The 27,167-nt window shown below is 39.0% G+C and overlaps 1 protein-coding gene across 2 annotated transcripts in view; it reads left to right on the forward strand.

The window, feature by feature from the left end:
* The window catches only part of FANCI (FA complementation group I), a 77,482-nt gene that overhangs the window by 39,628 nt on the left and 10,687 nt on the right, over positions 1-27,167 (forward strand). Inside the window, exons 14-26 of one of the 2 annotated variants that reach the window (XM_007470517.1) lie at positions 1,393-1,523; positions 1,985-2,055; positions 3,124-3,238; positions 4,771-4,893; positions 11,674-11,742; positions 15,941-16,042; positions 16,972-17,145; positions 17,221-17,342; positions 17,871-18,035; positions 18,871-19,050; positions 23,368-23,534; positions 23,870-23,943; positions 25,538-25,654. In XM_007470517.1, the coding sequence (XP_007470579.1) occupies positions 1,393-1,523; positions 1,985-2,055; positions 3,124-3,238; positions 4,771-4,893; positions 11,674-11,742; positions 15,941-16,042; positions 16,972-17,145; positions 17,221-17,342; positions 17,871-18,035; positions 18,871-19,050; positions 23,368-23,534; positions 23,870-23,943; positions 25,538-25,654 (1,610 nt within the window). The remainder of the gene's footprint in view (positions 1-1,392; positions 1,524-1,984; positions 2,056-3,123; positions 3,239-4,770; positions 4,894-11,673; positions 11,743-15,940; positions 16,043-16,971; positions 17,146-17,220; positions 17,343-17,870; positions 18,036-18,870; positions 19,051-23,367; positions 23,535-23,869; positions 23,944-25,537; positions 25,655-27,167) is intronic. The other variant, XM_007470518.1, reaches the window with a different exon arrangement.

Below are 27,167 nucleotides of genomic sequence, written 5' to 3' on the forward strand. Positions count from 1 at the left end.
CCTGCTGGATATTTCCATTTAGTATTTCTTTTCCTTTTATTTCAAATGCAATACTGTTGCCTTCAAACAAATTCCCCTTTCCGTTGTCCCTATTTCTGTTATCTGAAACAGCTCTGAGTCTCAGAGACTAGAATTCCTTTTAATCTTCTCAAATACACTTGGTACCTAAGTTCTTTCATTCTTTCCCTCATACTGTTACCTCTTTCTTCTTTTTTATACCCTCCCCCACACACATACACCCATTGCCTAATTCCCAGTCTTATAACCTTGCATTTAGACTACTACCACAGCTTCCTAACTGGTTTCCCTGCTTTCTTTTTTCTCTGCAGCGATTCTGTCCGCAAATTGCCGCCAGATTAGTATTCCTAAACTACCACTCTGTCATTCAGAACTCACTAATACCTCCTTTCATAAATTACCAGCTCTTTATCCTGGTATTTAAAGTCCTTGATGGAATTCCCTGGCGGTCCAGTGGTTAGCACTCAGTGCTTTCACTGCCGTGGGCCTGGGTTTGATCCCTGGTCGCAGAACTAAGATCCCAGAAGCCACGTGCCACAGCCAAAAAAAGTCCTTGACAATTTGATCCAACCTACCTTTCCAGCATTAACTTCCATTATTTACTTTTCTGAATGCTTCACCCTATCTCCACAGATTTCCCCACCATCCTCTGAATATGTCTTACACTTACCTTTCCTGTACTTTTACTCGTACTTTTCCCTTTAAATATAATAGTTATTTCCAGTTCTTTGTGCATCTAAATGTTACCCATCTTTTAGAATCCAGCTTAAATTCCTTCTTCTCTTTGCTCTCCTAAAGCACACCATCTCATAATGATCTCTTCCTTTGCGCTCCTGTTTAAACTCTCTCTTTACCATTTGCTAGACAATAAACAATGTTTGGAATTATTAGATTTTTGGTATCATTCTATTACTTCTTTCATTCTTTTAAAATATTTTTTTCTTGACTTCCAGCTAAATTAACATTCTTGAAGGGAGACCAGGTTTTGTGCTTTTGAATATTCCTTATAGGACCGTATTATTATGCTTGCACATAATAGAAATTCATAAATATTTATTGATTTATTTCAGTTTGGAAATATGAAGACAATGTGTGCTACTTATTCAGGCAGTATAATGGGTTTCTTCCTTTCTTTTAGACAGTTTAATTTTTGTAGTCTTATACTATTACCAGAAGAAATTTTACAAGTATCCTGGTTACATTGACCTTAAAGTATTAATACATAGAATCAGTAGAAATCTATGTTGCAGTGTACTTGACTTATTTGAGAAAGAAACAAAAAACTTTTTACCATTTCTTTCTCCATTTTATGTTCCTTTTATTTGAAACATTTTTAGTTATTTGAGGCAACTGATTATAGATTCTGTTTTTCAGACCTGCTTTCAGATATCATCATGTATTCACCCTTAGTTCTTCAAAGTTGTTCTTCTAAAGTCACAGAAACTTTTGACTATTTGTCCTTTCTGCCCCTTCAAACCGTACAAGGGCTGCTGAAGGCAGTGCAGGTAAGTCTTGACTCCTAAAGAGCTCACCACAACTGAGGTTGAACTGCTGAGTGGAGGTCTGATGTATTTCTTACACATATGTACGTGTAAGAAATACTGTTTCCCTTGATTCTAGAACATAAAACTTTCTATTAAAATAGAGTCTATTTTCCAGGTTTACCCCCTCTTCATAGTGCTATTCTCTCTCCTTTGATTCAGTTTCAAGTTAGTGAAGTGATTGAAAGGCTCTTAGGAAATTATTAATTGAGGACAGTAGGTTTAAAGGTATTCACAACTAGTTTCAATTTAGCATTTCAAAATATAAAATTGTCCTTATTACTAAGTGTAATAAACAATGCAACTTCTTTATAAAACAGAGCCAAACTTTCTTATAAAAGCCAAATGGTAACAGTATTGAGTAGAAATGTGCTAAGGCTAATAAACAAATTGCTGTTTTTACCTACTGATTCTTCCTCTTTCAGCCCCTTCTAAAAGTCAGCTTGTCAATAAGAGACTCCTTGATACTTGTCCTTCGGAAAGCTATGTTTGCCAGGTATGTAGCCTACCATGAGATCTGAGGAAGTGATGCTTTCTAATGTTACTTAGAGTCCTCTCTGCAGTCATCTCTTCACAGCAGTCATGCAAATTCCTAACCCAAGCTAGAGATGATAATACCATCTCCTAAAGATACTATGAGATGGGTAATATGTGGGAAGCATTTGTTACTTTAAGGATAAGATACCAAATTAATATCACATTGGCCATACTATAATACACTCATGGATATTCAGAGGAGCAACTAGTAAGTAGCCATATGCTATTTATCCCTATTCTAGAATTGACAGTTTGTTGTTACTCCTTACCCAAAAGCATGTCTGATAGGCCAAGGTTGTATATTGTAGCATCTATAACATGAATTAATCATTGAGCCTCAGTGAGATGACTGTATCATTTTTCTGGATGGAGGGTTTATAAGGCACCAAGCACTGCACTCCTCTATGAAGAAAGGAAGTGCTCCTTTAAACTCAGAGAAAATCAACAATTTCCTTTGCTATATTTAGTACTTACATTTGAGATATCAACCCATTGTACAGGCTTTAAGCACTCTTGTTCTCATTTCCCTCATAGACTTGTCAGAAGGATAGAGGAAAGTATAGATAGTGCCATGAGGTTAAGTAGATAATGCAAAATTCAGCTGAATTCCTATACTACTAATTGCTGTGAACAGCCAATGCCTTTTTTTTTTTCTTTTTCTTTTTTTTGCGGTACGCGGGCCTCTCACTGTTGTGGTCTCTCCCGTCGCGGAGCACAGGCTCCGGACGCGCAGGCTCAGCGGCCATGGCTCACGGGCCCAGCCGCTTCATGGCATGTGGGATCTTCCCGGACCAGAGCACGAACCCATGTCCCCTGCATCGGCAGGCAGACTCTCAACCACTGCGCCACCAGAGAAGCCCCAATGCCTTATTTTGAGTATATAAATTCAATTTATTTTGCTCTGTGCTCCATTGTTTATACATATTCCTTTCCTGTACAGAACTAACTGAATTTTTCTGACCCAGAAGCCTATTCCTGTGAAATCAGTACTGTTTGGTAACTTCTTCTCTGTCTATTCCTGAGCTAGCCAGCTTGATGCCCGAAAATCTGCAGTTGCTGGGTTTTTGCTGCTCCTGAAGAACTTTAAAGTTTTAGGCAGCTTGTCGTCTTCTCAGTGCAGTCAGTCTATTGGTATTAGCCAGGTAAGGATTTTTTTTCACACCAGCTTATAGTGTGTGCACTGATGCAGGAACTGATGATGTGCAGACTCTTTTCTTTTACTCCTGTTCTGGTTGTACAAATGATCCTGAAACAGTCTGATGATGATGATGATATCAGCCAACACTTTTTAATGGAAAATTTGCTGTGTGTTAACTGTGCTTTTCAATATGGTAGTCCCTAGCCTCAAGGTGGCTGTTGAACTGAATATTGATTGAAATGTGGCTAGTTCAAATTGAGTGTTGCTCTGCGTGTAAAACACACACTGGATTTGAAGACTCTGTGTGAGATAAAAGAATGTGAACTATCTCAATTTTTAATTCTGATTATGTGTTGAGATAATATTTTGGCTGTGTTGGGTTAAATAAAATATTAAAATTAATTTCACCAGTTTTTTAACTTTTTTGTTTTGGCTACTAGAAAATTTAATATTATATATGTGCCTTGCATTTGTGATTTGTATTGTGTTTCTTCTGGACAGCACTGTGCTAGACTCTATGCTAAGTGCTTTACATTTATTTTCTCATTTAATCTTCACAGCAATTCTCTGAGGCTGAATACTGTTATTGTCCCCAATTTTAATAGTTTATTTACTCTGTACATCTATTAAAACCTGTAACCTGAGAAAACAAAACATTTTACAGTAACGTGATAATCTAGGTTTTGCAGCAATAAAATTGTCTTTGTCAATTTAAATTCAGTAATATACGATTTGTAAATAAGAGACATATCTGTTTACTAGTTTTATTAAGAATCCTTTTTTGCTCTGGTATAACTATACAGAACTTTTGTTTATAACATATGACATAGATTAAATATTAGGAACACTGGGTATCATTTATGTATTGTTATTATCCCCAATTTAAGGGTAAGAAAACTGAGACTGAGAGAGGTTAAATAACTTGCCCAAGGTGATATGGCCAGTAATGGGTAGAACTGGGATTTGACCTCAGTCAGTATTAACTTCCTCACTAAGTTGCCTGAAGTAAGGATTAGGAGTTCTTGGTCTATAATGGCTGAATTTATTATGTGACTCAAACAAGCAGTGTTATTCTTTGTCAAGTCCATATCTAAACAAAATAACTACCTACCTCTAAACCTCTCAGGAGTTCACAGAACCAAAAAGAGCTCAGTTCTTCTAGCTGTTGAAGACATTTAAGGAAGTCTTTTAGACCTTTTACGTAAAATCAAGTTTACTATGACTACTGAATTCTAGAGGCATGAAATAATCTGTGTGCCTTGCTAAGCAGGTGACATTGCCAAGGAAAATCTTAAGGAATAAGGAAGAGTTAATTTTTTTAAGTGCTTGAAAATTCTCTTAGTCCAAACTAGAATAAGAGTGATAACTTATCATGGCCTAATAATGATTATAATGCCTGCCTCAGTCCTGGGTTTTGGCATATGGGGAAAGCTAAATGTAAGGTTCTTTGACCAAGTACATCAGCTCATTTTACCCCCTTAATAGAAACTACTTACTGTGGTAAGATAGACATGAACTGGCCTCTCTTCTTTTCAGGTCCATGTGGATGTCCATAGCCGTTACAATTCTGTCGCCAATGAAACCTTTTGCCTTGAGATAATGGATAGTTTGAGGAGATGCTTAGGCCAACAGGCTGATGTTCGACTTATGCTTTATGAGGTAAATCAGCAGAGTGAAGAGATGTATGTAGTACTTCCCTCCCCAACTCTACTAATAATCCTTTTAATTTTAATAATTTTTTTTCTGATTATCAAAATACAGTAGATATGCTCTTATTTAATGCAGTTAGGACCAGTAGTTCGTGATGATTAGCCAAAAAGTCGTTTAAGGTGAGGAATCATAAAGAATAGTTAAAACACCTTAAATATTTTATTTTAGTTTGAAATATTTAAATGTACTGTTAATTTACCAGTCTTTTGTTTTAAGGCCAAGTTCTTTTGGTTTTGAGTATGAGTCTGCCATTTGGAACTTCCTGTCTCTCAAACAAACGATAACTTTAACGTATTGCCTATAATTTCAAGTTTTTGCTTACGTAAAGTAAGATAAAAACCTTAAGACACTTCAGATACAGTCTTAATGTAGAAATCTAGATATGTTCAGTTTTTCCCCTAAGTTTTTAGAATTGTCTTACTCCTAATTCATCAGAAATTGGTTATAGAGATTTATTAAGTCTTTCCAAAACATTCAACTTAGTTTTTATGAAAACAACTTCTCGTTTTTTTATTGTTGTTGTTTTTGGCCATGCCACATGGCTTGTGGGATCTTAGTTCCCTGAACAGGGATTGAACCCGTGCCCTCGGCAGTGAAAGTGCGGAGTCCCAACCACTGGACGGCCAGGGAATTCCCAGAAACAACTTCTTTTTCATTTTGCACTTGGTTTCCAACGGTTTACAGAATGTCTGATTAGATCACATAATTAACAATGATGGTACAATTAGCAAAAACTGAGACACCAAATATTACTACTGACTTGTGATTAGGATATAATTCAGCCAGTGGGAACAAAAGTTTGCAGTCATGAGGGATTGCACTACGATTGCTAGCATTTAGTATGCTGTGTACTTCAGCATCCATATTTCATAGGATGGAGAGCATTAGATAATCTAGCAAGTAGATTAAGTGGAAGTCATTTCAGAGAACAGCTATTATAATACTTTTATTTGCCCTTTTTTTAAAAAAATAAATTATTTATTTATTTGTGGCTGCATCAGGTCTTCGTTGCACGTGGGCTTTCTTTAGTTTTGTCAAGGAGGGGCTAAGACCTTGTGGTTTGCGGGCTTCTCATTGTGATGGCTTCTCTTGTGGAGCACAGGCCCTAGGCACGTGGGCTTCAGTAGTTGCAGCACATGGGCTCAGTAGTTGTGGCTCACAGGCTCTAGAACACAGGCTCAGTAGTTGAGGCTCTCAGGCTTAGTTGCTCTGCAGCATGTGGGATCTTCTGAGACCAGGGCTTGAACCCGAGTCCCCTGCGTTGGCAGGTGGATTCTTAACCACTGAGCCACCAGGGAAGCCCCTATTTGCCCTTTTTTTTTTGCGGTACGCGGGCTTGTCACTGTTGTGGCCTCTCCCGTTGCAGAGCACAGGCTCCGGACGCGCCGGCTCAGCGGCCATGGCTCCCAGGTCCAGCTGCTCCGCGGCATGTGGGATCTTCCCAGACCGGGGCACGAACCCGTGTCCCCTGCTTCGGCAGGCGGACTCTCAACCACTGCGCCACCAGGGAAGCCCTGCCCTTTTTTTTTTTTTTTTTGCGGTACGCGGGCCTCTCACTGTTGTGGCCTCTCCCGTTGCGGAGCGGACGCGCAGGCTCAGCTGCCATGGCTCACGGGCCCATCCGCTCCGCGGCATGTGGGATCTTCCCGGACCGGGGCACGAACCCGTGTCCCCTGCATCGGCAGGCGGACTCTCAACCACTGCGCCACCAGGGAAGCCCAGCCCTGCCCTTTTTAAAATAACATTTATTGAGCTACAGTGGTTGCAAGGCACTGTACCAGACATCAGATTTTTCAGGTTTATTGTAGAAAATATAGAAAATACAGGAATTTTTTTTTTTTTTGGCGGTATGCGGGCCTCTCACTGTTGTGGCCTCACCTGTTGCGGAGCACAGGCTCCGGACGCGCAGGCTCAGCGGCCATGGCTCACGGGCCCAGCCGCTCCGCGGCATGTGAGATCTTCCCGGACCGGGGCACGAACCCGTGTCCCCTGCATCGGCAGTCGGACTCTCAACCACTGCGCCACCAGGGAAGCCCCAGGAAAATATTTTTTAAAATATTATTACTAATCCCAGCACTCATATGTGTATATTTATACAAAATTGGAATCATAAGATTTATCTAGCTTTTATCTTTTAATATTATGTTGTATTTTCCCATTTCATGAAATGTTCTTTGACACATAATTTTTAATGCTAAAAACTGTTCTTTATGTATACAGTGATTTATTTAACTGTTTTGGGTCATTTCTGTTGTTCCCAGTTTTTCACCATGAATGTTGTTGTACCTAAATATTTGACCACATTGCTGGGTTAAAGATTAGAACATTTTAAAGTCTACTGGCATACTCTGGCAAACATTGAATTTTTTTTAATAATTAAAAATATCTTTGTTCAACATTCATTTGTGGTAAAACTCTCAGACGCTCTTAGCAAACTAAGATTAGAGGGGAATTCCTCAACCTGATTAAGGGTGTCTATGGATCCTACATCTAATATAAATAGTGAGACACTTAATGTGTTTCCCCTTTGATCAGGAACAAGGATATTTGTCCTCAAAACTTTTATTCTGCATTAAAGTGAAGGTCTGATCCAATGCAGCAAGGCAAGAAAAAGAAATAAAGGCACACAGATTTGAAAGGATGAAGTAAAGCTGTGTTGTTCACTTAGTGTACATAGACAATACCAGAAAGTCTGTGAAAAATGAGTTTAGTAAGGTTGTATACAAGATCAATAACCATGCAAAAATCAATTATAGTTCTATTTTCTAGCAGTGAACAGTTTGAAATTGAAAGAAAGCAATATTTATAGTTGATAAAAAAATACTTAAGGATAGATTCAACAAAATATGCACAAGATATGTACACTTGAAGACCTCAAAATAGCTGAGAGACATTAAAGAAGAATTAAATGGAGAGATATGCAGTGTTCACAGATGAGAATGCTTAATATTGTTAATGTTTTTAAGTCTCAGAAATATCTGTAGATTCAGTGAAATCCGAGGCTTTTTTTGTAGAAATTAAGAAGTTGATTGTAAAATTTTTGTGGGGCTTCCCTGGTGGCACAGTGGTTAAGAATCCTCCTGCCAATGCAGGGGACACAGGTTCAAGCCCTGGTCCGGGAAGATCCCACATGCTGCGGAGCAACTGAGTCCATGCACCACAACTACTGAGCCTGCTCTAGAGCCCGTGCTCCACAAGAGAAGCCACTGCAATGAGAAGACTGTGCACCGCAACAAAGAGTAGCCCCCACTCTCTGCAACTAGAGAAAGCCCGCGCACAGCAACCAAGACCCAATGCAGCCAAAAATAAATAAATACATTTTAAAATGTATATAATAATAATAAAATTAATGTGGAGTGTAAACCACCTAAAATGAACAAAACAATTGAACAAGTATAAAGTTGGTCAGTTGAGTTTTTTCTTTTTTTTTTTAATTAATGTATTTATATTTTGGCTGTGTTGGGTCTTTGTTGCTACGCACAGGCTTTCTCTCGTTACAGTGAGTGGGGGCTACTCCTCGTTGCGGTGTGGGGGCTTCTCACTGCAGTGGCTTCTCTTGTTGCGGAGCACGGGCTCTAGGTGGGCTTCAGTAGTTGTGGCACACGGGCTTAGTTGCTCCGTGACATGTGGGATCTTCCCGGACCAGGGCTCGAACCTGTGTCCCCTGCATTGGCAGGCGGATTCTTAACCACTGCACCACCAGCGAAGTCCCTGGTCAGTGGAGTTTTCACAGAAATCCCAAGTAATTCAGTGGAGAGAGGATGGTCTTTTCAACAAACGGTGCTGAAACAATTGTTTGTTGTATTGGGGGTCCCCAAAACCACCTCTGTGTTTAAAGATTTCTTTTTTTTTTAAATCTTTATTGGAGTATAATTGCTTTACAATGGTGTGTTAGTTTCTGCTTTAGAACATAATGAATCAGTTATATATATACATATGTTCCCATATCTCTTCCCTCTTGCATCTCCCTCCCTCCCACCCTCCCTGTCCCACTCCTCCAGGTGGTCACAAAGCACCAAGCTGATCTCCCTGTGCTATGTGGCTGCTTCCCACTAGCTATCTACCTTACGCTTGGTAGTGTATATATGTCCATGCCTCTCTCTCACTTTGTCACAGCTTACCCTTCCCCCTCCCCATATCCTCAAGTCCATTCTCTGGTAGGTCTGTGTCTTTATTCCTGTTTTACCCCTAGGTTCTTCATGACATTTTTTTTTTCTTAAATTCCATATATATGTGTTACCATACGATATTTGTCTCTCTCTTTCTGACTTCACTCTGTATGACAGACTCTAGGTCTAAAGATTTCTTTAGAAGGACTGATAAAACAGCGTAAATTTGTTCTCATGGCTGAGATTTAGAGTTAAAGGATACAAAGCAAAAAACAGCAGAGGCGAGAGGCAAATAGGGTGAAGTCCACAGGAGACCAGGTGCAAGCTTCTAAGTCCTCTCCAAGTGAGATTGCACAGGATGCACTTAATTCTTCCAGCAAATGAGTTGTGATAACATATGCAAAGCATATTCAAATAAGTTGTGATAACATATGCAAAGCGTATTCTACTAGGGAAGCTTATTAGAGAGCACCCAAGGCTTTTTATTGGCAGCTGGTCACATAGGCACCCTTACTTAGTACGTACCAAAATTCCTAACTCCCAGAAGGAAATCAGGTTTTCAGCATAAACTATATTGTTTGTACAAACAGTTTAGGCACAGTAAGCTTCTCATTGTTCAGGGAGTTTTATATCAGTATAGGAAAAAACTTTACCAGCCAAATTCCCAGCCACCAGCCAAGGGCCAACCTTGGAAGAAGACCTTTCTAAGGATAGCAGTCTCAGACCACTATGTTAATAACTCTTTTCTGCACAGTCATCCATATTCAAAAAAAAAAAATCTTAATCTTATCTACCTCCAAATTTTAAAAATTACCTTGTAGCTGCCACCCTTCCCGTCCTGCTCTCCTCCCGCGTGGGGCTGAATGGGCTTCCGTGGCTCCCTCTGCCGTGAGACGTTGGCGATTCCTCAGCACCCCGAGCACTGCTGACTCGTCTTCCTTCGGCCAGAAACCCTCCTCCTTGGGCCCGCGTGGGAGGAGCGGAGCGGCGAGTCCGCTGGCCCCAGTCTTTATCCCTGGCAGCGGCAGCTTCTTCCATAGGACAGTATGTTCAAGAGAATGGCCGAATTTGAGCCTGACTCCGGCAGGAGAGTGAAGGGGGTTACTGTCGTTAAACCAATAGTTTATGGTAATGTTGCTCCATATTTTGGAAAGAAAAGAGAAGAAGATGGGCACACCCATCAGTGGACAGTATATGTAAAACTATACAGAAATGAGGATATGTCAGCATATGTGAAGAAAATCCAATTTAAATTATATGAAAGCTATGGCAATCCCTTAAGAGTTATTACTAAGCCTCCATATGAAATTACTGAAACAGGTTGGGGTGAATTCGAAATAATCATCAAAATCTTTTTCATTGATCCTAATGGAAGACCTGTAATCCTGTATCATTTATTAAAGCTATTTCAGGGGCTTCCCTGGTGGTGCAGTGGTTAAGAATCTGCCTGCCAATGCAGAGGACATGGGTTCGAGCCCTGGTCTGGGGAGATCCCACATGCTGCGGAGCAGCTAAGCCCGTGAGCTACAACTACTGAGCCTGCACGTGTAGAGCCTGTGCTCCACAACAAGAGAAGCCACGACAATGAGAAGCCCGCGCACTGCGATGAGGAGTAGCCCCTGCTCGCCGCAACTAGAGAAAGCCTGCGCACAGAAATGAAGACCCAATACAGCCAAAAATAAATAAATTAATTTTTTAAAAAAAGAAGCTATTTCAGTCAGACACCAATGCAGTGCTGGGGAAAAAAGACAGTGGTTTCAGAGTTCTATGATGAAATGATATTTCAGGACCCAACAGCAGTGATGCTATAATTATTAACAACATCTCATCAGCTTACCTTAGGAGCCTATAAGCATGAAACAGAATTTCCAGAACTTGAAGTGAAAACCAGAGAAAAATTAGAAGCTGTGGGGAAAAAAAACAAACTTTGAAATTGCAGAGCTTAAAGAGAGATTAAAAGCAAGTTGTGAAACTATAAATTGTTTAAAAAATGAAATCAGGAAACTCAAAGAAGATGATCAGACAAAAGAAATACAAACGGTTTTGAAGAGAACTCGTAAGTGAAACTAAAAATAAGGTGGAGTTTAAAGGAGAGATGGACTACAAATACTGCGATGTTTCTTAGAGGAACTGCACATATAGTTGTCAGCCATAGATTTCTCAGCAATGGGGTCAAAGTATTTGTACTTTACAAGCAATCTTTAATGTGAAATATATCTGTATAATGCTGTATAGGCATTTTATCAACCCATTTCAGGGTAGTTCTGTGATACTAAGCACAATTTTAAAACATTTTTACTGCATTGTATGTATAACTTATCCTTTTGACAGACATCAAAATTTCATTATAAAGTATAACTTGTACAAATTTTATACTTCCCTAGTAGTTAAATTCATGGTAAAATTAATGTGTTTATTTAATTTCTTAAGTTCTTACCTGCCCCAGTCCCAACTCTTTTGTATCTGATGTGCCCAGTAAGCACTCAATAAACGTAGTTTACAGATGCTGGGGAAAAAAAACAAATTACCTTGTAATGGATCATAGACCTAAATCTGTTAGGATATTGTTGTTCATTTATTCATCAAAGAGCTTATTTATCCTCTGTTTGATTCCTTTTAGGGGTTCTATGACGTCCTTCGAAGAAATTCTCAGCTGGCTAATTCAGTCATGCAAACTCTGTTCTCACAGGTAAAATGTATTTTTATGGATATAAGGGAACAGATACTAAGGCAATTAAGAGGCGACTGACATTCTTCATAATTTTCAAAATATGAAATAGTTCCCAACTAGTGCAGTGGTGCGTTGTGACCATGCCTGAAGTATGTGATGCTATTTCATGTTATTTTATTTTAATCACCACTTATTGCCATTATCTGACAATTATCCCTCTCAGTTAACAGTCTGCATCCTAAGTTAGAAGGACGTTCTGAAGAACCATTTGTACAGAGGCCATCAGCAGCTTTATTTGTTCTGTTTATTTCTGAAAGAAGAAAAAGAGATTTGGAGAAAATATAGCACAATATTGACATTTGTAAAATCTAAGTGACATATTAATGAGTGTCTATTAGGTTATTTTCTGTATTTCTCAGTCTTAAAAAAAGCTTTAAATTATGAAATATTTCAGAGGATTATCAAGATGAGAAGAATTCAACTGGAGAATATTTGTTGTAAATAAGACCTTTTACTCAATGTTTATTCATTAAGATTTTATTTGAATGTTTTTTAATAACAGTTTTGTGGTGATATAATTCACATACCATGCAATTCACCCATTTAAAAAAATATAACTCATATATTTGCAGAGTTGTGCAACCATCACCATAATCAATTTGAGAACATTTTATCACCTCAGGAAAAACCCTGTGCCATTTAGCTACCACCCTCTAATTCTCCCATCCTTCCCCCAACCTCCTACCCCTAAGCAATCACTTATCTTCTTTCTGTCTCTATAGATTTGCCTGTTCTGGACATTTCATGTAAATGGAATCATACAGTGTGTGGTCTTTTGTGACTGACTTCTTTCACTTAACCTGATGTTTTCAGGGGTCATCCATGTTGTAGCATGTATCAGTGCCTCATTCCTTTTTATGGCTAAATAATATTTCATTTCATGAATCTTTTTATATATTGAGAGAGTTCAAGATACTGTTATGTACTAATAGTAATAACAACAGTACCTAATGTTTAGCACTTATAGAAGGCCAAGCAATTTATGAAGCATTATATGGTGGATGATCTAATTTAGTCCTCACAAAACCCTGTAAAATAAAAACTGTTATCTCCATTTTACAGATTTTTTTTTTTTTTTTTTCCGGTACGTGGGCCTCTCACTGCTGTGGCCTCTCCCGTTGCGGAGCACAGGCTCCGGACGCACAGGCTCAGCGGCCATGGCTCACGGGCCCAGCCGCTCCACAGCACGTGGGAACTTCCCGGACCGGGGCACGAACCTGTGTCCCCTGCATCGGCAGGCGGACTCTCAACCACTGTGCCACCAGGGAAGCCCCAACAGATTTATATTTTAAGGGTCTGAGAGGTTAAGTAAATTTAATTTGCCCAAGGTCACACAGTTAATTAGTGGCAGAGCTGGGATTTGAACTCAGATCGTCTAGCTCAAGAGTCCAAGCATGTTATTCTCCTATTTGGACTTGACTAAGCTTTTTGGATCTCTAAGTTGATGCTTGTCACCAAATTTGAGAAATGTCCACTGATTATTTCATCAAATATTTTTTTCTATCCCCTTTTTCTCTCCTTTCCTTCTGCGACTTCATTGGTATGTATGTTGGAATGCCTGATATTATTCCACAGATCTCTGAGACTTGGCTCATTTTTCCTCAATATTTTTACACTATTTTCTTCAGATTTGATATTTTCTCATAATCTGTCTTCAAGTTTACTTTCTCCTCTGCCATTTCAGATCTGTTGTTTTACTCTTGAATGTATGTTGAATTTTATCAAATACATTTTTGTATCTATTGAGATGACTGTTATGATTTTACTCTTTTAACCTTTTACTGTGATGAATTATATTATTTAATCTTTTAAAGCAACATGGTGGGGGGACTTCCCTGGTAGTCCAGTGGACATGGATCCTATCCCTGGTCATCAGGGAGCTAAGATCCTGCCTGCCGTGTGGCATGGCCAAAAAAAAAAACTCAAATTGATGATGATGTATTACCTTTTTTATACACTACTGGGTTTGGTATTCATTTAAGACTTTTACATATATGTTTATAAGACGGAATGGCCTGTAATTTTCATCTCTCATACTGAACTTCCTTGCTTTAGTATGAGCTTAATAAAATGATTAGGGATGTTCCCTCTTTTTCTAGTTTATGTAAAATTGGAAATTTTCTCTATTTCCTTTTTTTCATTTTTTCCCTTAACTTTTTTCAAAGTTATATGTTATCTTTCTTTAAGCTTTCAGCTAGATTTTTGGTTTTTGATTTTTTGGACTACACAGGTAGTGTGAATTCTACCCCATCTATGTTTGGAGACTAGCTTGTGGTTAGAAAGTCCCAGGAGAGATATTTTTCCCCCTTCACCTAAAGTCAGGGGCCAGTTAGGCAGATACATATCCCTCTCCCATCCTCCTTCATATGGTGGATTTATTTTTTAGGTTTATCCACTAAGAATATCTCCTGAGAATTCGAGCTTTATGTGAAGGTTTCTGATCCAGCCTCCACCCCATGAGGGCCCTAGGCTTTGTCTTTAATTTCATGATTCCTTTTTACTTTCCTTTTCCTTTCCTCTTAGCTATCTATTTAATAAATATGTCTATATAAATTTTTAATGCAATATTATTTACTGTTATTTACCATGAGGATTTCTCTAAACCCTAGTCCACCATTTTGCTATAAATGGAACTGCTCTTTCTCTTCCTCTCCCTCTCCGTCCTTTTTATGCCATTGCTTTGTGATAATTCTGCTAAAGAAGCTCCATTTGAAAGTAAGGTCTCAGATACGGAGATATTATTGGAAGGTCCTATGCTATTCATTGAAAGCTTTTCAGTGGGCCTTGGACCTGATCCTATATAAAATTTGTATCTTGTTATATTGTATCTATCAAACTGTAATGATCAGTCCATCTACATTTTCACATTTAACATCACAAATTATGACTGAAGGCATAGACCAGTGCTTCCCAACTTAGGTTAGTATGTGGACCTGTAAAATTCTACAGACTCTAAAAGTTAAAAAAGAGAAAAATGATAACTATTTTTTTAATGGAAGTATAGTTGATTTACAATGTTGTATTAGTTTCTGGTATACAGCAAAGTGATTCAGTTATATATATATTGTTTTTCGTATTCTCTTCCATTATGATTTATTACAGGATGTTCAGTATAGTTCCCTGTGCTATACAGTAGAATCTTGTTGTTTATTTATCTTATATACAGTAGTTGGTATTTGCTAATCCCAAAGTCGTAATTTATACCACCTCTTTTCCCTTTGGTAGCCATAAGTTTGTTTTCTGTGTCTGTGAGTCTATTTGTTTTGTAAGTAAGTTCATTTGTATCATATTTTAGATTCCACATGTAAGTGATATCATATAGTATTTGTCTTTCTCAGTCTGACTTACTTAGTGTAATCTCTGGGTCCATCTTTGTTGCTGTAAATGGCATTATTTCATTCTTTTTTATGGCTGAGTTAACTAACAGTTTTTTGAACTCTGTTATGGGCCAAGTAGTATTTGAAGCTCCTTACATGTGTTAGCATGTTTAATCCTTACACTCATTTATACATTTATATTAATAAATATCCTCATTTCACAGGTGAGGAACCAAGGCATGGATACCTTTATTGAATTAATAAGTGGTGGTACTGGGATTTTAGACTCAGCCAGTCTGACTCTAGAGCCTATATTCTTAACCTTCAAGCTATACTGAAAATCCTGATTGCCTATACAAATTTAGGAATTGGTGTGAGAGAGTATGATGTTTTGTAGGAGAGGTTATGAAGTGGAAATAGGAAAGAAGATCAGAGTTAGGGCTTCCCTGGTGGCACAGTGGTTGAGAGTCCGCCTGCCAATGCAGGGGACACGGGTTCGTGCCCCGGCCCGGGAAGATCGCACATGCCGCGGAATGGCTGGGTCCGTGAGCATGGCCCCTGAGCCTGCACATCTGGAGCCTGTGCTCCGCAACAGGAGAGGCCACAACAGTGAGAGGCCCGTGTACCACAAAAAACAAAAAAAAGATCTCAGTTAGTACAGTGCCTAAAGCAAGGGTAAAGGATATGGTTGAGTCAAAGCAACACAGATTTTGCTGCAGTGTTCTTTGGACAGTTGGGAAATAATGTCTTAGAAAGCATTAAATGTGCCATTAGCTTGACCCGCTAAAAAAGTGAAAAACATTCATGAGCCATGGTATCTTTTTCCTTACCATACACAGTTAAAACAGTTCTATGAGCCGGAACCTGATATGCTGCCACCTCTGAAATTAGAAGCTTGTATTCTGACCCAAGGAGATCAGATCTCTCTACAGGAACCACTGGTGAGACTTTTTTCCCTCCTCCCAGAACCATTATTTTTACTCTTAAGTAAAACTGCCAGCCCTGTTGATATGGTTGATCTTCAGAAACAGATACCTTCCCCTGTGAAGCACTCTTCCTGGTACTGCCAATGAATTTTTACTCTTAACTCTTACTGCTTATCTTTTCTGACCCATCTTCACCTTGGTTTTCTTGGTAAGATATCTGCATGTCAGCACTTTACTAAATCAAGGCATCCATTGTTTCTCCCAAGAAGCATTTTATCTCCCATTTATGTCTCTTTGATTACATATACTAAATAAATATACTTTAGAATGGAGAGAAGGAGGTCACCCAGAAGCAGATGAACCCAGGGGACCTGCTTCATTAGTCTGGGGTATATGATTTAGGCTGAGCTAGAATTGGCATTCTGTTGAACCTTCAGAGGAACTAGGACAGGTTGGTTTTCTATTCTAGTTGTGTAGCCTCAGAAAGAGAAGAAAAGATAAAAACTGAAACTCTCTCATCCCAAGTGACTTATAACTGAGATGTCCTCAGCCTGGATCAGAGATGCTAAAGATTGGTCACCCAAAGATTCCCTCAGCATAAACCCCTATCTTTAGAATAGCCTCTGGGACTCAAAGGAGTTAGAGAGGATTTAATTTCACAACCTGGCTCCATGGTGTTTGTACCAAATCAGAGGCAGCACATCTGATGTTGCATTCTTAGGTGTCAGCTACTTATGAAGCCAGTGCCTTTGGGAAAGGCCAGAAAACAATGCCTCTGTTAGTTCAGTTATTTTTTTTCCGGTTTTGTTAATACAGATTGACTTAACTTGTGATGCTAATGAATAACTTACTTTAGCCTTATAGATAAGGATTATTTGTTGATTATCAACAGCTTCATAGGTTATCCTTTAACAAGAATATTCACTTATTATTTTCTTCTGCAGGATTGTCTGCTATGTTGTATTCAACATTGTTTGGCCTGGTATAAGAGTAGAGTGATGCCCCTACAGCAGAAAGAAGAGGAGGAGGAAGAAGAGGGATTCTACCAAGACTTAGATGATATGTTGGAGTCTATTACTAGTAGAATGATTAAGAGTGAACTAGAGGACTTTGAACTGGTAATTGCTAAGTCTTAGCTGTGTTGAATAATGGAAGTTTTTAGTAGCTTATTAATTTTATCTTCTGTCTTTTAGGACAAATCAGCAGATTTTTCTCAGAGCACTGGTATTGGTACCAAAAACAATATCTGTGCTTTTCTTGTTATGGGAGTTTGTGAAGTTCTAATAGAATATAATTTCTCCATAAGTAATTTCAGGTAAGGTATTGCTATGACTCTACTTGCAGTTCATTTTATGTGTGTGTGTGCGTTTTTTGGTTTTTTTTCCCAACACTAACAATATGCTAGGTATGAACAGACCACAGACCATACACTATCTATTAATGGACCTGTAGCCTAAGACCAATCTATGTTCTTTCTACCAGGGAACACCAAAGCATATGCCAAAGAGGCTGGTGAATTTTGTCCCTCCAGCAGGCTTTAATGTTTTCAAAATTCCCCAGACCCTGAACATAAGAACTCCTGATTTTAACAGAGAAATTTTGATTGGTGGTAGTATTGAACTTTCATTCTCTTCAGTGACTGGTATAAGTAAGGGAAGAAAAGAAATAACCCAGATTGGTATGACCTGGGAGTGCTATGTTAATGAAGATCCATTCATTTGTAATGTTGGGTCTAAAATATGACATCTAAAGAAGCATTGTGATTTCTTTATTACTGTTTGTGAAAATAAGCCACAATGTTCTGATGCTTGTCCTTGGTGGTCTCTTTTTCTTTTTTACACAGTAAGAGTAAATTTGAGGAGGTTCTGAGCTTATTTATGTGTTACAAGGAACTCTCTGACATCCTTAATGAAAAAGCTGGTAAAGGCAAAACTAAAATGGCCAACAAAACAAATGATAGTTTTTTGTCCATGAAATTTGTGTCTGATCTTCTCACCGCTCTTTTCAGGTAAGGTTCTAACAGAGTGCTTAAAGACAGCAGTGTGGTGAAGATAAAAATACCTACCCAGGCTCACTGATGTTACCTAGCTTGGATTCACACAGTTCTTAGCACATATACAGTAAGAAGTAAGGTAGGAGGTTTGTAATTTTCTTGAAATGAAGGCAGAACAAACCTACCTAAGCATTAAAGAGATACTTTGAATTATTAAAGGAAAAATCAGAAACAATGGACTAGTGAATGAAAAAATAGGATGAATTCCAACAATGTGTTCTAAGAAAATCAGCCTAAGTAGCTCAAACACGCTAACAGATAAAAAAAGAAGAAAGAAAAACCTGAATTAAAAAAACAAAGGGGCTTCCCTGGTGGCGCAGTGGTTGAGAGTCCGCCTGCCGATGCAGGGGACGCGGGTTCGTGCCCCGGTCCGGGAGGATCCCACATGCCACAGAGCAGCTGGGCTCGTGAGCCATGGCCGCTGAGCCTGTGCGTCCGGAGCCTGTGCTCCACAACGGGAGACTCTGGCCACAACAGTGAGAGGCCCGCATACCGCAAAAAAAAAAAAAAAAAAAAAAAAAACAAAGGAACAACAACAAAAAAAAACCACTAAAGAAAACTAAGACTGACATTTAAATTTCATCAGAGTTAAAGGAGTGGGGGAGGGGGGGAAAGTGAGGTAACACTGAGAATGATATCTGTAGGGCAGCCATGGCAGTGACTCTGGCATGGGCTGCCTAGAGTCTGTCATTTAGAGCTTGCTCTGTACTATTACCCTGAACAGTCCCTAGAAAACCTAATTCCAGGTCCCAATAGCTGTAGAGGAATCTTTCTCTTTTTCTGTCTCTAGGGACAGTACCCAAAGTCATGAAGAGAGCCTGTCTGTTCTAAGGTCCAGCAATGAGTTTATGCGCTATGCAGTGAGTGTGGCTCTGCAGAAGGTACAGCAGCTAAATGAAATGGGGCATGTGAGTGGCCCTGATGGCAAAAACCCAGAGAAGGTCTTTCAGAACCTCTGTGACATAACTCGGTAAGCCCCACACACCCTTAGAAACCGTTTTCACTTGCTGTGGAGTCTCCAAGAGAAGAAATTGGGGGTGGGGATGAAGGTGGGTTTGAGGTTGGGCATTGCCCTAAAGGTGAAAGTGCAGTCACTATATTGGGTTCTTTTTCCTAGTCATGTTTTGGTGTGAATTGTTAGTCACATTTAAAACGTTATTCTATTACCAGGAATAAAGAGGGATATTACATAATGACTAAATAATTTATCAAGTAGACATAACAATTTTAAATATATATGTACCTAACAACAGAGCTTCGAAATACTTGAAGCAAAAATGCATAGAACTGAAGGAGAAATACACAAATAATAATCTACCTCTCTTGGTAATCAGTAGAAATTGATAGAAAATCAGGGAGGACATGGAAGACTTGAACAACACTATCATCCAGCTTGATTTAATTGACATTTATAGAACGTTAAATAAGTTTCATAATATACATTCCTTTCATGTGCATATGGTACATTCATCAAGATGGACCATATTTTGGGCCATAAAACTAACAAATTTTTTAAATAGAAATCAGCATGTTCTCTGACCACAACAGAATTAAACAAGAAAGCAGTAACAAAAATATGCGGATAATCCCCGTATATTTGGAAATTAAATGCATTTCTAAATAACCCATAGTCAAAGAGAAGGTCAGAAATTTTAAAATATCTTACTAGAATGAAGATGAACACTTGAGCATGCCAAATTTTGTATGGTCCAGCTAAAGCAGTGTCTAGGTAGAAATTTAGAACAATCAGTGTTTATATTAGAAAGAAATCTGAAATCTCTAATGTAGGCTTTTACATTAAGAAAATAGAAGAGCAGGTTAAAATGAAAGTGAGCAAAAGGAAGGAAATAATAAAGACGAAAGTGGAATCATTGAAAGTAAAAACAGGGGACTTCCCTAGTTGTCCAGTGGTTAAGAATCCGCCTTCCAGTGCAGGGGAACACAGGTTTGATCCCTGGTTGGGGAACTAAGATCCCACATGCCTCAGGACAACCAAGGCTGTGCCGTAACTACTGAGCCCACGCACCACAACTAGAGAGAAGCCCATGTGCCTCAATGAAAGATTCCACATGCTGCAACAAAGATCCCGCGTGCCGTAACTAAGACCCAACGCAGCCAAATAAATAAATAAATATTTTTTTAAAAAGAAAGCAAAAACAATAGAGAAAATGAGACCAAAATCTAGTTGAGATCAATAAATTCAATAAACTTTAGCCAGACTGAGCAGGAAAAGAGAGAAGACACAAATTACACATATCAGGTATATGAGGAAGAGGAGACATCACTACTGATTCTACACATATTAAAAATTCATAACAGAATGTTAACTTTATGCCAATAAACTTCATAACTTAAATGCACAAATTTTTTTAAGCCTCACTCAAGAAAAAATAGGTAACCTGAGTAATCCTATCTCTATTAAAGAAATTGCATTTGTGATTCAAAATTTTCCCTCAGCAAAACTGCAGACCTGCATGTCACCACCGTTGAATTCTACCAATTCTACCAAATAACACCAATTTATGCAGACTCTTCCAGAAAATGGAGGCGGGAACATGTCCCAACTCATAAGGCCAGTGTAAATTACCCTGATACCAAATCCAGCCAAAGACATTAATAAGAAAAATACAGACCAAATTCTCTCATGAATATAGATGTAAAAAAATTAGCAAATTCATCCCAACAGTTTATAAGAAGAATAACTTATATTTAAGTGGAATTTTTCCCAGGATGCAACGTTGGCTCAAAATTTGTAAATCAATCAGTGTAATTCACCATGTCAAAGAAAAAACCATATGTTCATCCCAGTAGATGCAGGCAATCAGAATTCAACATGAACCATGATAAAATCTCTTGGCAAGGGCTCCCCTGGTGGCACAGTGGTTGAGAATCTGCCTGCTAATGCAGGGGACACGGGTTCGAGCCCTGGTCTGGGAGGATCCCACATGCTGCAGAGCAACTAGGCCCGTGAGCCACAACTACTGAGCCTGCACGTCTGGAGCCTGTGCTCTGCAACAAGAGAGGCCGCGATAGTGAGAGGCCCGCGCACCGCGATGAAGAGTGGCCCCTGCTTGCCACAACTAGAGATAGCCCTCGCACAGAAACGAAGACCCAACACAGCAAAAAATAATAATAATAATAATTAATTAATCAACTCCTACCCCCAACATCTAAAAGAGAAAAAAAAAATCTCTTGGCAAACCAGGAATGAAAGAATTTTCTCAGTCTAATGAAGGTTATCCGCAAAAACCCTATAGTTAACAGCATACTTAATGAAGAAACTCAGTGCTCTCCCCCATGTGCTTTCACCACTACTATTCAAAATCTTACTGGAGGTGGTCCTAGTCAGTGCAGTAAGACAGGAAAAAGAAAAGACATCAGATTGAAAAAGAAAGAATAACACTGTCTTTATAGACATAATTGTCTACATAAAAATTTCCAAAGAATTTTTTTAAAGCCACTAGATCTATTAATAAGGTTGCAGGATTCAAGGTCAGTTTTTTAGAAAACTGTATTTTTATGTACATTCTAGTGGTGAACAACTAGAAATTTAAATTTTAAAAACTACCATTTACTATAGTTTGACAAAATGAAAATTACTTAGTGATAAATCTCAAAAACATGCAAGATTGATGTGATGAAAACTGTAAAATATTGATGAAGGAAATCAAAGAAGTCCCAAGTAAATGGAAAGACATACAGTGTCCAGGGATTGGAAGATTCAGTGTGTCAGGGTGTGAATTCTTCCCAAATTAATCCATAGATTCAACACAATACCAATCAAAATCCTATCAAGCTTTATTGTAGGAATTGACAAGATTATTCTAAAACTTATATGGAAAAGTAAAGGACCTAAAGTAACTAAAACAAATGTGAAATAAAACAACAAAGTTAGAGGACTCCCACTATGTGATTTCAAGTCTTACTATAAAGTTGTTGTGTTTAAGGTAGTGTGATATTGCTAGAATCAATGGAACAGAAATAGATGGTTCAGAATTGATCCATACAAGTATGGTCTTGACTTTTGACAATGGAGAAAGAAAAGTCTTTTTAACAAGTAGTTTTAGAACAGTTGGACATGAATATGTGAAAAAATGAATCTTTTATCCATTTCTCATGTTATATACAAAAAGTTGACTTGAAATGGATCAGAGACATAAATGTAAAACCAAATATTGTAAAACATCTAGAAGAAGACAGAAAAGGCTTTGCAACCTTGTTTTAGGTAAAAATTTCTTAGATGAAATACCAGAAGCACAGTCGATATTTTTAAAAAATTTAACTCTGTTCTTTGAAAAACACTCTTAAGGAAATGAAAAGACAAGCTGCAGATGAGAAAATATTTGCAAAACACATGTCTGATGATGGACTGGTAACCAGAGTATATAAAGAACTCTTAAACTTGTTAAGAAAACAAATTACAAAATGGGTAAAATACTTGAACAGACACTTTACCAAAGAAGATGTATAGACAGCAAATAAGAACCCAAAAGGATGGTCAACATAATTAAACACTAGGTAAATGCAAATTAAAATCACAATGAGATATCAGTAAACACCTATTAGAATGCCTAAAAGTTTAGATTGACCGTAGTAGAGTGTTGTCAAGGATGTGGAAGAATTTGAACTCTTATACACTGTTGACAGAAATGTAAATGGTGCAGCCACTTTGGAAAATAGTTTGGCGGTTTCTTAAAAAGTTAAGCACACACCTACCATATGATATTCCCACCCCACTCTTAGGTATTTACCCAAAAGAAACGAAAGTGGATGTTGATACAAAGGTTTGTATGCAGCAGCTTTATCTGTAACAGCAAAATCTGGAAACAGCGCAGAAGTCTGTCAATAGATGGATGGATAAATTAGTGAATGGACAAGCTGTGGTACATCCATACCCTGGAATACTGCTCAGCAATAAAATGGGACAAATTACCAATACATGCAGCAACATAGGTGAATCTCAAAAGCATATGCTGTTAGCAAAGCCAGATTCTAAAGGCTGCATAATGAATGATACCATTTTTATATGATAGTTTGTAAATAGTAAAGCCACTGGGACAGGAAACAGACCAGTGGTTGCTTGCAAAATCGAGGAGAAATAATTGATTACAGAGGAGCACATGGGAACTTCTGGGGTAATGGAAATATCTTGATTGTGGGGCTGAGTACACAACTGTGTAAGTTAGTCAAAATTCATAGAACTATACATCTATAGGATGGGAATTTTACTGTATGTAAATTGTACCTTAGTGAACCTGACTTTGAAGATAAAATCACTTTTCCCCAGGGTCTTGCTTTGGAGATACACTTCAATTCCTACTTCAGTGGAAGAGTCGGGAAAGAAAGAGAAAGGAAAGAGCATCTCGCTGCTGTGCTTGGAGTGTTTGCAGAAAATATTCAGTGCCGTGCAACAGTTCTACCAGCCCAAGATTCATCAGTTTCTCAGGGCTCTGGGTGGGCATTTCAATTTTGATAAATTGGCTCTATCTGAGTTTGTCTTTCTTAACCAAACCTCTTGATTCTAGTTGTTAACCTACCAGAGGACACCTGAGAAGTCCTAATGTTGGTAAGGAGTGACATCTAGTGGATTCAGAATTGACACTTACTGGATTACATTTATCCACAAACAGTGACTGGAAAATGGAATATAGTATTAAGAAATTGCAGAATGTTAGGAATATAATTAAATCTGCCTCCAGACTTTTTTGGCTTCCTAAAATTTTAGTATGAAAAGGCAAAAAAAAGCCCAAGCCCATTTCAAAGAAGATAGAGTTCTTTTCCTTTCCTAGATGCCACAGATAAGGAGGAAGAGGTGGAAGTCAGTGTCACCCAAAGAGCAGCATTCCAGATCCGGCAGTTTCAGGTGAGAAGCCTGGGAAACTGCAGTACTTTGTGAGGGTCCTTGGAAAGGGACTGTTAGCAGGGCCAGCTGGTGAGAATGGGCAGACAGTGAGCACATAGAACAGGAATTTCTTCTGGGTCATCATTCAAGCAACAAGACAAAGCCCTTAGAATGAGAGAGAATGCATTTAAAAGGATTCTAGGAAGGATGTGTATTTAAGCCACCCCAACCTGCAGGAGTCATTGCCTCTAAGAATCACTGTTTGAGCTGATACAGAGAGATAGCCAAGAGCCCATTAATGCATGCAAATGTAATTTGGCTTTGTCCGTCAGATTGCATAAAGACTGGACAGTGAAGCCTATTAGTTTTTTTTTTTTAATTTATTTATTTATGGCTGCGTTGGGTCTTCTTTGCTGCCCACGGGCTTTCTCTAGTTGCGGAGTGCGGGGGCTACTTTTCGTCATGGTGCACGGGCCTCTCATTGTGGTGGCTTCTCTTTGCTACGGAGTATGGGCTCTAGGTGCGCAGGCTTCAGTAGTTGTGGCTCACAGGCTCTAGAGCAGGCTCAGTAGTTGTGGCTCACTGGCCTAGTTGCTCCGCAGCATGTGGGATCTTCCTGGACCAGGGCTCGAACCCGTGTCCTCTGCATTGGCAGGTGGACTCCTAACCACTGCGCCACCAGGGAAGTCCCTCCTATTAGTTTCTAACCACTAGTTGTCACAATATCAGGATCTTTTATCACAGAGGATTTCTTCAATACATAATTTTAAAGTTCCTATTATATGCCAGGGACTGTTCCAGGAGCTGACGATATAGCAAGGGATAAAAGAGACAAAACCCTACCCTCACAGAGCTTACGTTGTAGTGGGAAGAGACTAACAGACAAAATACAGTGTTTCAGGTGGTGAGAGAGAAACATGGAAGGTGTATAGGGAATACCAGCATTGGGGCGTGGTCTAGCCCTGAGGTCAGTGGATGGGCTTCAGGGAGTTGCGAACCACCCAAAACTGGGTGCACGGGAATTCCCTGGCGGTGCAATGGATAGGACTCAGTGCTTTCACTGCCATGGGCCCGGGTTCAATCCCTGGTTAAAGAACTAAGATCCTGCAAGCTGTGTGGCACGGCCAAAACAAAGAGAAAAAAATCTGGGTGCACAATTCATTCCTGATGTACATTTGGCAGGGGGTTGGAGAAGGAGTCCATAGTTCTCAAGAGAACACTTAGAATCAGAAACAGGGTAGGAAACCACCTATTCAATCCAGGTTTATTTTCAGCTTTTATCCTCTTGGATTTTTGGTGTTTTTGCGGTATGCGGGCCTCTCACTGTTGTGGCCGCTCCCGTTGCAAGCGCAGGCTCCGGACGCGCAGGCTCAGCGGCCATGGCTCACGGGCCCAGCCGCTGTGCGGCATGTGGGATCTTCCCAGACCGGGGCACGAACCCGTATCCCCTGCATTGGCAGGCGGACTCTCAACCACTGCGCCACCAGGGAAGCCCCGAATTTTTGGTGTTTTTGAATCCTTTCTGTCCCAGCCTTGGGAATCTCTGGGTAGATGTCTCTTCTCCCTGCTAGTAACATGTCTGCTAATGTTTCTGTGTATACTTTTCCTTTCTCAGAGGTCCTTGTTGAATATACTTAGCAGCCAAGAAGAAGACTTTAACAGCAAAGAAGCCCTCTTACTCGTCACTGTTCTCTCCAACTTGTCCAAGCTGCTGGAGCCCTCCTCCACTCAGGTATGAGTACCACTCATTCACTCCCACTTAGCATCCCTCAGAAGGCAAGGAGTATTACGTCCTAAAGTATATATCTAAATGTCTGCTTGAAATCTGGCTTATTTAAAATATTATATTCAGTTATGCTTCTGAATTAATATAAGAGCTATAAGATGTACCTTTCACAACATAGTGTTTCTGCCGTGTTATAATTACTGCTTTTGTTTGGCCACTGTCAAGAGTAAACAGTAAGCACTACAGAAAAAAATCTTGTTTATCTGTGGAGTTCAGCCTTCTTAATGTGGGTTTTTCCCCACTCTTGGTGTTTTCTCTTCTTTTCTAAAATGAAAGTATGTTAATTATCAAGAAGGTAGCTGACATTCAGCAGTTAACTTTGTCATCAAGGTTAGCTGGTACTGAGTTTGGGAGAGATTCAACAAAAGGTGATAAGTCAGAAAGCATGATCATAGTCCTAAAACAGAATCACTTCTGCCCAGATAGGTTTTAGGTATATGTGTATGGGTCTGCACACATACACGAAGAATGTATATACCCACATGAGCATTCACACATATAGAATAAGAGAAGTGCCACATTTTGTGGGTCTGTTCCATTCAGGAGTGATTTCCCTAGAGGATGATAAAGAGAGTCCTTGAGAGCCTAGGGCTGTGTGGTTCTACCACACCTCCTTCCTGATCTATGAGGAGACAAGTTGGAGTGCTGAGATGCAAGCCTCCTTGTGAGGCCTTGCTTTAGGAAGCACTAGCCAGACCATAGCCCTGTGTGTTATGGTGTTTGAGCACTGAAAAGCAGACTTGATTTTCCCGTTGTCCTAGTTCCAGGTAGCCCAAAGAAAATCCCTTTTGTTACTTATGTCATCCTAGATCAAAACAACGCATCTGCACTTTACTTTCAGTTTCATTCTTTCATATTGCTACTTTTGCTGCAAGGAGCCCAGGATTAGGAAGGAAACACGGACAGAGAATTGGAACATGGTGACATCTGAGGGAAAATAAATAGATTTGGAAAGGCTAATATAAACAGGAAATTTTTTAAATTTAATTTTCATCACGTACCCCCTCGTAACTTCAGGTAGTCTGTTTAAATATTTTTAACTTAATTTTGAATGGGTAATAAAGTTCTATGATTTGAAAACCAGAAATTATAAAAAGATTTACAGGAAATGGTCTCCCTTCTATTCATGTCCTCCATCTGTTCAGTTCTTCTTCTCCCCTGATAAGTAAATATCTTCTTTTAGTTTCTTATGTAAAGAGTTTTTTATTCCTATACAGCAATATGAATATAGATTCTTATTCCTGACCCTACCCTCTTCACACAAAAGCTTGTTCAGCATCCTGCTTTATTTATTTGTTGCATTTAATACTGTATTCTGGAAATCAGTATTCTACAGTAATCACTGTATTCTGGAAACTCTTTTTATATCAGTTCGCAGAGAACTTCCAGTTAGCCTCTAAATTGATCTTTTTCCCCAACAGATCAAAAACTAGATTTTTTTTTTTTTTTTTTTTTTTCG

Source organism: Lipotes vexillifer, unplaced genomic scaffold (genome assembly GCF_000442215.2).
Source record: "Lipotes vexillifer unplaced genomic scaffold, Lipotes_vexillifer_v1.1 scaffold412, whole genome shotgun sequence".
NCBI classification, from domain to species: Eukaryota; Metazoa; Chordata; class Mammalia; order Artiodactyla; family Lipotidae; genus Lipotes; species Lipotes vexillifer.